This window comes from Zingiber officinale, chromosome 6A (assembly GCF_018446385.1).
Source record: "Zingiber officinale cultivar Zhangliang chromosome 6A, Zo_v1.1, whole genome shotgun sequence".
Taxonomy (NCBI): domain Eukaryota; kingdom Viridiplantae; phylum Streptophyta; class Magnoliopsida; order Zingiberales; family Zingiberaceae; genus Zingiber; species Zingiber officinale.
In genome coordinates, this window is record NC_055997.1 from 73,011,102 (window position 1) to 73,023,293 (window position 12,192).

The 12,192-nt window shown below is 44.0% G+C and overlaps 1 protein-coding gene across 1 annotated transcript; it reads left to right on the forward strand.

Moving 5' to 3' along the window:
- The first annotated feature begins 9,666 nt into the window (after window positions 1–9,666).
- LOC121994069 (rust resistance kinase Lr10-like) lies at window positions 9,667–11,542 on the forward strand. The gene is made up of 2 exons (XM_042548239.1): window positions 9,667–10,287; window positions 10,348–11,542. The coding sequence occupies exons 1-2, from the start codon at window positions 9,747–9,749 to the stop codon at window positions 11,409–11,411; spliced, it is 1,605 nt and encodes a 534-aa protein (XP_042404173.1). The 5' UTR covers window positions 9,667–9,746; the 3' UTR covers window positions 11,412–11,542.
- Window positions 11,543–12,192: the final 650 nt, after the last annotated feature.

Here is a 12,192-nt window from a genome sequence, read left to right on the forward strand (position 1 = left end):
ACCCGGATGTGGAGGCTTCTTTTTGCTCCGGTGTCAATGATCTACACTCCCCCTCAATCCTAGAGGTGGAGGCTTCTTCATCTTCATCTTGTACATGGAACAAGGAGTATGCCCTCTCCTTGCCCTATTCATTGCATTCCTTTGAAGATGAAGCTTCTTGGACTTCTTCTTCGGGAGTTGTGCATCTCTCAACCTCGGAGTTCTCTTACTCTTGGTCTTGATCCAATGAGTCACCCTCTTTGGATTCTTCTTGATCTTGTACAGTGGAGGAGATCTCATGAATCTTTGCCAACTTGCTCCATAGCTCTTTGGCATCCTTGAATTCTCCAACTTGAGCCAAAATATTACTTGGCAATAAATTGACCAAGAGCTTGGTCACTTTATCATTTGCTTTGCTCCTTTGAACTTGCTCTTGACTCCATTTGCTTTTCTTGAGAGGCTTGCCCTTGGAGTTTGTTGGAGCTTCAAAATCTTCCATAAGAGCAAACCATTGTTCTATCTCCATCATCGAGAAATTCTCGATCCTTGATTTCCAAAGATCGAAGCTTGTTGAAATAAACAATGGAGGCACCCTTGTATCGAATCCAAGTCCGTCTTGGAATTCCATTGAAGTTGAGCTTGATAAAATCTTTGACTTGGAAAATTTTGCTCCAACTTCTTCACCCTCTAGCTCTTTTCCCTTTCCGGCGATGATTCCGGTGAAGAGCAACCTTGCTCTGATACCACTTGTTGGGACCGATTATGTAGCTAGAGGGGGGTGAATAGCTCGGTGCGCTCGTCTTTGCTTTTCAAGCTTGTTTGTTCAAGATATGCCAGAAAATACAAAGAAACAAAAGACACAATGCTAACAAGAGGATTTACTTGGTATCCACCTCACAAGAGGTGACTAATCTAAGGATCCATACACTCACGCACCCTCCACTAATAAAACACTCCTTTATGGTAGCTACCAAAGGTGAAAAAGCCCTACAAGTTCACACTACAAGAAGAAAGGGAAAGGGAACAAAATACAAGCTAGAAGCTTACAAGATAACACAAGATTTCTTCTTCTGCTATAGATCCGCCTCTTGACTTGGAAAAACCTCCAAGAACCCTCAAGATCTGGTGGTGATAACTTTGTGGAGAAGCTTTGGAAGCCCTGTGAAGATCTGAGATGATACAGTGTAAGTTGTGCCGAGAGAACAGCTCGCCAACAGCTAAATACGACGCCAACGACCGGGGAGGCTTTGGATCAATCGATCGATCTAGATCGCCTCTATGCTCTCTGGAATTGCCTGGATCGATCGGATGATCGATCCAGGGCTTATAGTGCGAAATCACACCTCTCAATCAATCCACTAATCGATTGGGGGCTCTGGATCGATCGGTCGATCGATCCAGAGCTGTTCTGTTCGCGCGATACTTCTCCCCAATCGATCAACTGATCGATTGAGAGGAAGCTTGTCGTTGGGACTCACCCAATCGATCGACCGATTGATTGGGCATGAGCCAATCAATCGGCTGATCGATCCAGCTCCTTGATTTTGCCCAAAATCAAGTCCAAGGCCCCTTAAACCAACATCCGGTCACCTATGACCTGTTGGTACATTATGCCTAACATCCGGTCACCCTTGACTTACTAGAACTCGCTCACCAAGTGTCCGATCAACCTTGACCCACTTGGACTTATCTTCACCAGGTGTCCGATCAACCTTGATCCACCTGTATTTCCCATGCCAAGTATTCGGTCAATCCCTTTGACCTACTTGGGCTTCCCAACAGCAGATGTTCGATCATCCTTGATTCATCTGGATTTTCCTTGTGCCAAGTATCCGGTCAATCTCTTTGACCTACTTGGACTTACCAACACTAGATGTCTGATCATCCTTGATCCATCTGGATTGTTTTTGTGCCAAGTATCCGGTCAATCCCTTTGACCTACTTGGACTTCCCTTCTGCCTAGCTTCACTCACTAGGACTTCATGTCTGCTTGGCTTCACTCACCAGGACTTCTTGTCTGCCTGGCTTCACTCACCAGGGCTTCCCTTCTGCCTAGCTTCACTCACTAGGTCTTTCATCTGACTTCACTCACCAGGATTTCTCTTCTGCCTAGCTTCACTCACTAGGACTTTCACCTAGCTAACTCGCCAGGATTTCTCTTCTGCCTAGCTTCACTCACTAGGACTTTCACCTGGCTTCACTCACCAGGATTTCCAGTCAAATATCTAGTCAATCTTGACCTACTTGACTCTCCTTCACACATGAACAATTGCACCTGCAATCTTCATGTATTGTCAAACATCAAAACCACAACATCAAGACTCGAGCTTGACTCAATTCAAGCTCAGTCAACCCGGTCAACCTTGACCTGGGGAATATTGCACCAACACAACCCACATTAGTATCTAAAGAAACTTGAATGGGTTTAGGATTTACCTTCTCATTACCATTTGGACACCTACTCTTGTAGTGTCATTTCTCATTGCACCCAAGCATATGAGGTGGTCCTTTGACCTCACTTCGGTGGAGATGCTTGCAAGGTTGACTTCTTTCAAGACCTCTTCTTCATCCGTCTTCTTCTTTAACCTTTGATGATGTTTCCTAATCTACACTTGTGGATGACATTTCCTCATCCCTCTCCTCCTCCGATGTTGAACACGAGTCAACTTCTGGTTGCTCCACCTCCACTTCAGCCACTTCCTCCCTTTCTTCAGATTTTTCTTCTTCTTATGTAGGCTTAGGTTTTTCACTTAAAACCATCTTTACCTTTCTCTACAAATCGTGGGCGTTCTCGTATTTATCTACACGACTCATCATGTAATTAGGCAAAATAATAATTAAAATTGATATTACCTTTGATCGTGAGGCTTGCTCTTCCGTCCAATAACGCATTTGGAGTCTCTTCCCTTTCTTGTCTCTTGGGACTTTGAATAGCTCCTCAACAACCACCATGGTGTCTCAATCTGTCTCGAAGAAGTTCTTCATCTTCATCATCCAAAATGTGATGTCACATAGACTTCCTCCTTCGTACTTTGAAGGTTCAATCAAGTCAGTCATCCTTGAAAGTTGCTCTTCTCGGTGGTTAGTCCAGTGAAGTGTGACCTCGCTCTCATATCACTTGTTGGGGATCGGTGGTTGGTTAGAAGGGGAGTTGAATAGTTATTACCCCAATTCGCTTTCCTATGTATTCATTAGCATAGTGACATAAAATAAATACAAATACGAATATGAAAGCTAAAGACAAGAATAAGAAGAAAAACCAATACACGTCGATTTACGTTGCTCGAAGATAACTTTCTCCTACTTCACGATTGTCCGTAAGGTGGATGATCCCTGTGATCCTTCAGTGGATCAAGCCACGAAACTCCGGCTAGTGCAAACTCATTCTTGGTAGAGTAAACCTCGCATAACCTTGATCCTTTTGTAGTGCACATGGGCTGCTAGGAAAGGTTCTGTTCTTGTACAAATTTTTGTAGAAGGGAAATAGAACGGAATTCCTAGTAGCACCCAACAGGGCCCTCGCCGCTTGCAGTGGTGGATCAGTACACCACCCTCATTGGTCGGCCGGTTCGATGTCATATTGGGCTTTCAGTAAGTTGTCGATCCTCCTTTCATTTCATTTACTGTGCTTTTAAATTTCTAAAATTTTAATCACTTCTTATGAAGGTTTCCACTAGTGTCGATGGGGCTACCGAAACCTGTCGATGGTGGAAGGCGTTGTCAATGGCTACAAGCGAGCGCAGATCCCACTCGACGTCATCTGGAATGATGGCGACCACATGGACACCGCCAAGGACTTCACTCTTGATCCAGTCAACTATCCGCACCCCAAACTCCTCCAATTCCTCGACAGGATCCACTCGACCGGCATGAAGTACATCGTACTCATCGACCTCGGCATCACCGTCAACTCTTCCTATGCAGTCTACCACCGCGGCATCACCCGCGACATCTTCATCAAGTACAAATGCAGGCCCTACGTAGCTCAGGTCTGGCCTAGCCCGGTCTACTTCCCCGATGATCTTGTTAAGAATCTGAGTCAGATGAAAGTCGGATGAGCTGTTGCTAGCGTTGACGGAGTGGTGACTAGGACACCCTTCTCATATGCGACCACAAGAACAGATCCCCACGTGGCACTGACGGACAACGATGACTAAGCCGACGGTACTTGAGCTTTGTATGCACTCAGACAAGCACACGGAATGTTAGAAGCTAGAAACCAGAAAAAAAGTCCCCGGAGTAGTCCCTTCGATGCTCAAGTCATGTACTTTTCCCCAGAAGAACAATGTACGAATGAGAAAGAAAAGTAGAAGACAAGTACGAATGTGCGAGAGAGCGTACCTGCAAAAGGTAGAGGACCTCCCTTTTTATATGACAATGTGTACCTCTAGAGCCTAACTGATGTTAGGGAATGTCGGGTGTCAGGACCTGTCAGGTGATGAAGGACACGTGACATCCTTTTGTGGACTGGAAGAAGGATCCATTCGCAGATGACCGCAGACCATTAAAATATTCCTTGACATACAGCAGTTATTCTCTATAGGCGTTTACGATTCCCTGACCCTATTGTCGTGTAGCGTCTTCTGTCCTGCCTGTGTATGACTAGGGCAGCTTAGGATGATTTATCATGTTTAACACCTGGCCTAAGTCTTGAGGGGCAGGGAGAGATATGGTGAGATCGCTCAAGGGCTGACTGGAAGTTGACCTATTGAGAGAACCAGACCTGGATATAGCTGAGCTGTGAAAACCCAACCAGTCGGAGTAGGTCAGGCATCACCCTGATTGTATATCCTGATTCAGATCTGGGATCCTGATCTGAAAGCACCCGACCAAGCAGTCCTACCTCTTCTTTTCCTAGCTGTTGACTGCCACGTCCTCTTGACTATTGACTGCCACGTCTCCTTGACTTCCAACTACCACGTCTCCTTGACTTCCAACTACCACGTCTCCTTGACTCCTGATGATCGGACCCTACCATTATGCACCGTATCACAAGTCTCCCCCAAGTCTAGTCGAAGGAGGCTCAGGTCTGACTGACTAAACCCAGTCCCTGATGTCATTTACCTCGCCATGATAACTATACATGCTGCTCCTTTCCTCCCTAGCGCTTCCTTTCTTTATGCCGATCTCAAGTGGTGGTTTATGAAGGCTTTTCTTGTTGATAACCCGCTTGGGAGCGAGAGTGTGGAAACCTGATCCATTAGCTATTAAGTATGAAAGTATGCTTGCTTATACCTTGATTTGGGGTATGAGTCTAGAATCTTGACCGAGAGGTCATTGGGCATGAGAGCATGCTCACTAATAACTTACGTTGAGGTGAGAGTCTAGAGGCATGAGAGCATGCTCACTTATAACTCACGTTGAGGGGAGAATCTGGAGACGTGAGAGCATGCTCACTTATAAATCGCGTTGGGGCGAGAGTCTAGAATCCCGACCGAGAGGTCATTGGGCATGGGAGCATGCTCACTTATAACTCACGCTGAGGCAAGAGTCTGGAGGCGTGAGAGCATACTCACTTATAACTTACGCTGGGGCGAGAGTCTAGAATCCTGACTGAGAGGTCGTTGGGCGTGAGAGCATGCTCACTTATAACTCGAGCTGAGGCGAGAGTCTGGAGGTGTGAGAGCATGCTCACTTATAACTTGCGCATGGGCAAGAATCTAGAATCCTGGTCGAGGGGTCGTTGGGCATGAGAACATGCTCACTTATAACTCGTACTAAGGTGAGAGTCTGGAGGCGTGAGAGCATGCTCACTTATAATTTGCATTGGGACGAGAGTCTGGAATCAGAGGTCGTTGGGTGTGAGAGCATGCTCACTAGTAACTCGCGCTGAGGCGAGAGTCTAGAGGTGTGAGAGCATGCTCACTTATAACTCGCGCTGGGGTGAGAGTTCATTGGGCATGAGAGCATGCTCACTTATAATTCACGTTGGGGCGAGAGTCTGGAATCTCGATTGAGATGTCATTGGGCGTGAGAGCATGCTCACTTATAACTCATGCTGAGGCGAGAGCTTGGAGGCGTGAGAGCATGCTCACTTATAACTCGCGCTGGGATGAGAGGCTGAAATCCTGACCAAGAGGTCGTTGGGCGTGAGAGCATGCTCACTTATAACTCGCGCTGGGGTGAGAGTCTGGAATCCCGACCAAGAGGTTGTTGGGCATGTGGGCATTCTCACTTATAACTCGCACTGGTGCGAGAGTCTGGAATCCTGACCGAGAGGTCGTTGGGCTTGAGATCATGCTCACTTATAACTAGCGCTGAGGCGAGAGTCTGGAGTCGTGAGAGCGTGCTCACTTATAACTCGCGCTGGGGCGAGAGTTTGGAGGCCTGAACTACACATGGCCTGAAGACCTGATCGGAAAGTGATCTGGAGGTTTGTCTGGGAAGTGATTTGGAGGCCTAACTAGGAAGTGATCTGGAAGCCTAACCGGGAAGTGATCTGGAGGCCTGACCGGGAAGTGATCTAGAGGCCTGACCGAGAAGTGGTTCAGATGAGCAACATTTGTGGCTTGAAGGGATTGTGCTCGGGGACTTGGCCTAATGCTCCTACGATCACAAAGTGCAGTACATAGACTTTAGTCAAGTTTGAATCTTACTCTGACTTAGAGGAGCAAAGGCGTTGAGTTTTGATCAACGCTTCCCGCTGTCTTCTACTTCATTTCCCGAGGCCGCCGCATGGAATTTTCATTCCTCGAGGCATGGTCTTTATGAGGTAGGGCTCTCCTGTTCGCATATCCCCTCTATGATTTTCCTATCACTTTTATCATAAATGTCCTTTTATCGGGAGATGACATGTGCCCCACGAACTTTACTTGTCATAATGTATGACGCTCACTTTTTGCACACGACCCCAAATCGCTTCCGCTTCTCAATCTGACTGACGCGTGCTGTGATGTTTAAATTGTCTGGTTCGCATCCCGATGTTCCCTAAGGATTTTGATTTAAAAACCCTAAACGTTGTCCGACGATGTTTCTTAGCGCTTCATCCTCCCTCGACCTTTCTTTCTCTACTTGCTTTCGCTCGCTCGCCTTCCTCTTCGTGCCTCTCTTCTATAAGTACTCCTCCTTTTTCATCTTCCACTCCTTTTTTCGATCCTACAATGGTCGGCAAGATGGAAGTACCTGTTGGGTTGCAAGGTTGTAAACATAGTCCCACATTGAAAACACAAGGGAAAGATCATGGGTTTATAAGAGAAAAGATATCTTCATTGGTATGAGGCCTTTTGGGTAAAGCCCAAGAGCAAAACCATGAGAGCTTAGGCCCAAAGTGGACAATATCATATTATTATGGGGATATCTAAATTCTTTTTGATCCTTCAATTAGTATCAGAACTCGGATTGCCAAAAGGTTTAATCGCAGACTGTGCACAAGAACTATGATTTGATTGAGCCATGTGGGTATAATATTGACCTCGAACAAAGAAAGTGGGGCTCCTATGTTCGGATCAAGAGGACCAGACACCAGGCAAGAAGTCCTAGTTGCGGCTAAGCAATGAAGTCCTAATAGGTCGGGTGGATGGAGGGGCAGGAAGACCTGGTGGGTCGAGAATTAGACGTGGGAAGCCTGTGGTCCTCTATTTGAGGGGAGGATTATTGGGGTTGCAAGGTTGCAAACATAGTCCCACATTAAAAACACATGGGAAAGATCATGGGTTTATAAGAGAAAAGATATCTCCATTGGCATGAAACTTTTGGGTAGAGCATAAGAGCAAAACCATGAGGGCTTAGACCTAAAGTGGACAATATCATACCATTGTGAAGATATCTAAATTCTTTTTGATCCTTCACCAACAACTCAGAATGATGCAAAATTTGGGGTTGTAGAGTTAGCAATTGACTGACAAAAGTACCAGTCGATTGGTGCAGTCAACTGGTAGAAGTACCAGTCGACTGGAAGTGAACAGAATGCTTTTGTTTACTTAGCCCATGAAGACTAGTCGATTGGTAAGTATGACAGTCGACTGGTATCAAGCCGTTGGAGTATAACGGTTGATTTTTTCATAGAGGCCTATCGACTAGTGACTTTACTTATTGACTGGTGGCGGAAAACACAGCTTGTGTTTTAACCCATGACCTATATAACCAAGGTTTTGAAGCTTGGTTAAGGTTGACGAAATAGAGGTGGTTAACCCCTATTAGAGTCTTCCAAGTTCTCGTGCGATCAAGCGTGCTTATACGAGGTGGTGGTGAGGTTTCTCCATCCACAAGGAGCTACTGAGCTAGTTGAAAGTTGCCCGAGGAATCATCCACCGATGAATTAGGATCGTCCATCTTACGGACAATAGAAGTAAGAGTAAGTGATCTCCGAATCACGTTATATGAACGTGTGAGGTTTGGTGTCTTTCTTGTTCATTGTAGTGCTTATGGTTAGCTTTCTCTTGTTAGTGTTATTTATATTTCCACTACGTACTAACAAGCATAGAAAGCGATGACGTCTAAGTCCCTACAATAAGAAGCAGCAGACTCAAGATAGGATTTGGCCTATGGAAGGCACCTTCAAGGTTATGAAAGGTGCCTTCCACACCCTTTAAATGGGTGTCTCGACCAAGCAATTAAATATACCTTCTCTATGAGTTTCTACGCGTCCAATTGATTTTCTAACTGCTCCAGCTTTTTGATGTTGCTCCACTATGACATTGCTGCATCTGACTACTGCTAAGGAGCCACCCGACACAGAGTCAAACCGATCATCTGCTAAGGTGTTGGGTAATGAAGTGTCAATTCTGTACTTAATTTCTATAAACGGAAAGTGTAGCTTGTTACACTCTTCTGATTTTTTTCTTGTACTCAATCTCCTCTTCCGGTGGTTTCAGAAGAGATGTTTTAGTGGATTACCCGTCGATAGGTCTGTGAGACTTGGGTCTTAAAGTAGGAGTTGTCGAAATTTCCGAACCAAGTAACATCGAATCTTGTCTTTTACTTTTGCTTTTGTGTTTTCTTTCCATAGCGTACTTATTTCAAAATGTAAAAAGTTTTTCAAAACCATATGATTCACTCTCCTTCTCACGTGCATCTCAATCCAACACCATCGAGTCCCTTCTATCGTCTAGTCAGACCTCGTTTACGGCTCGGATAGGTAGAGGAACGCTGACCATCTTGAGGACTCATCTTCCTTGAGGACTCGGCTCAGTCTCATTGAGGACTCATCTTCCTTGATGACTTGACTCAGTCTCCTTGTGGGCTCATCTTCCTTGAGGACTCGGGATTCGATCGATCAAAAGGTCCGATCGACTAAATTGCCCGATTGGGCCATGTGACCAAGTGCTTTTGTATTGAGCTAAATCGGTTCAGCTCAAATTTTCTTGAGCCAAGAGGGCTCAATCGAGCCATGTGACTTTATTTACTGTAATATTGATCATCTTAACTTTAACCATCATATCAATCAAACTTCTTGACTTCAATCACTTTTATAGTTCTATCTCATCCACCGTATCAATAACTAAATAAAGGCCCGTGCAATACCTTCTTACATTATTTGAGAAGAAAATTCCGCACTGTCAACCAATAGAAAGCCTCTAAGTCAATTCTTGAAATTTAACGTTTGATAATCGAGTAAGTTCCTTGTCAACTCAAGGTTCCTGAAAGTTACGAGCTATATAAATTTCCACAATGAAAAAGACAATGCGTATAGAAAATGAAATCTAAATTAATTATGAGACAACGAACGTCTCCGACCCGCAGCAATAGTTCATTGTGGACCTTGACTTCCTCCACAGATCATGCTTCCTCCGTAATTCCAAACTCGAATACCTTAATCTAATTTCACCATGAGTCGCCTACTCTGCCTTCTACTACTGCTTCTCCATGCTTCCAAAGCCAAGAGTTGGGCTGAGGATCTCGAGGGGAATGAGGAAGAAGAGTTTATCAAGGATTGCCGAACTAATTCCGCCTGCGGAGGAACAGACGTCAGCTACCCCTTTCGCCTGAACTCGACTCCCGCGTACTGCGGCGTTCAGGGCTTCGAGGCATCATGTTCCGCTGCCGGTGACGCCATCATCTCGCTCCCTGATTTAGGACCCTGCAAGCTCATCTCCATGAATTTTGAGTCCCTTAGAATCAAATTAGGAGATGAAAGAGCTGATCAGTGCTCCTTGCAAAAGCTCATCTACGCCAATCTCACCGGCTCAATTTACGGCAGTTATACGCTGGTGAGATGCCCGAGTGGAATAGCAACAGATTCGGATTCGATTAGAGGACCCATTCCGTGCCTCAGCAATGAGAGTCAAGGGCAGTTTGTTTATCAAGTGGATGCTTCGGCTTCCATGGACCTGCTCCCGTCACAATGCGAGGGCACCGGAAGTGCTGTTGGTCAGTATCTTTGTTGATTCTTTCTGAAATATTTCTTTTGATGATTTTCTTTCTTATCAGGAGCGTGTGTAAGTGGAATTGTAGCTGTATTAGCAGCTCTCATTATAGTGTACATTTTAAAGAAGTCTGAAAAGGATAAACAAACTCGTTTTAAGGTAGAACAATTTCTAGCAGCATATGGCGATGCAAAACCAACTCGGTATTCTTTTTCAAATATTCGAAAGATCACAAAGAGGTTCAAGAATAAGTTGGGGCAGGGTGGTTATGGAAGTGTGTATAAAGGGGAGCTATCAAAGGAATTCCGGTTGCTGTTAAGATGCTTGAGGTTCGAAGGGGAAGGTCAAGAATTCATCAATGAAGTTGCAACCATTGGAAGGATTCACCACATCAACATTGTTCGCTTGTTGGGATTTTGCTCAGAACGATCAACCCGTGCTTTGATCTACGAGTTCATGCCAAATGAATCTTTGGAAAAGTATATTTTCTTAGGACAAGACAAAGGAAGCAACAAACCATTCAACATGGAGAAATTGTTGAACATTGCGATTGGCATCGCTCGAGGCATCAAGTATTTACATCAGGGATGTGAACAACGCATTTTGCATTTTGATATTAAACCACATAACATTCTATTGGATCATCAGTTAAATCCAAAGATTTCAGATTTTGGGCTAGCAAAGCTTTGCTCAAGGGAGATTAGTATTGTGACTATGACTGCTGCGAGAGGTACAATGGGATATATTGCTCCTGAGATGTATTGTAGGAATTTTGGAACAGTGTCATATAAATCTGATGTCTATAGTTTTGACATGTTGTTGTTGGAGATGATAGGAGGCCGAAAAAATCATGATCCTGAAATAGGAAAAAAGAGTGAGATTTATTATCCAGAATGGGTGTACGATCGACTAGTTGAAAGACAAGATTTAGTATTGACAACGGAGGTGGAAGAAAAAGATGGAGAAATAATGAAGAAGCTCTCCAAGGTGACTTTATGGTGTATTCAGTGGAATCCAACTGAAAGACCTACCATGACTAGAATTCTTCATATGCTTACAAGTTCAGAAGAAGTGCACATGCCTCCTAAACCATTTGTCTCTAATATCAATCATGATTATACTAATTAATTAATATCCCAAACATTCTCTCTTTCTATGTGTAACCTAAGTTGGTAGTGACTTAAGTAAGTTCGTCGTGTTTATATTCAGTGGAATCCTATTGGCATTATTGTATGGATATTTACAAGAATTATTTTCTTCTATAGTTCTATAGTGAACTACTTTCCACCGAGATGGTTATCAGATTTTACCATGGAAAAACAAGTCTCTCTATTTGGGGTAGGATCACAATCATTAATGATTAATGATTAATCATAACGCGTGGCAAAGTCTAACCTTGACTTCCTGCACAGATTATAAATTGGAGATCCACGCTTCCTCTTTAATTACCAGTTTGAATTGGAATTTGGAAATTGGAAGTCATCTCCCTCCCTTAATTGTTCACCATGAATAGCATACCCTACACTTCACCTTCCCTCCCTTATTTTATTGTTAAATTATATTGTTAAATCACCAAAATAATATACTTAATCATAAAAGAGAAATCTTTGTTTCGCACTTGTATAATTATGTCCCAATTCTTTTGGATGAAACCTATCTGAGCTTCCACAATTTCCAGCCTAGAGTTCTCTTTTCAACATTTCGTATTTAGAATCTTGTATTGGTGAAAATTGAGATTGTTTGTCTGTTCAGACTCCATCTTCTTTTATTGCGAGCAAGCACTCTTATAAACTCCCTATATCTTCTCATGTGAATAGACTAAAGTAAATTAATCTCTTACCAAAATCTTTATTTCTTGTCAACGCGCGCGGTAACAACTTTTTAAGCTTTGATCATCTCATTGAGTTTA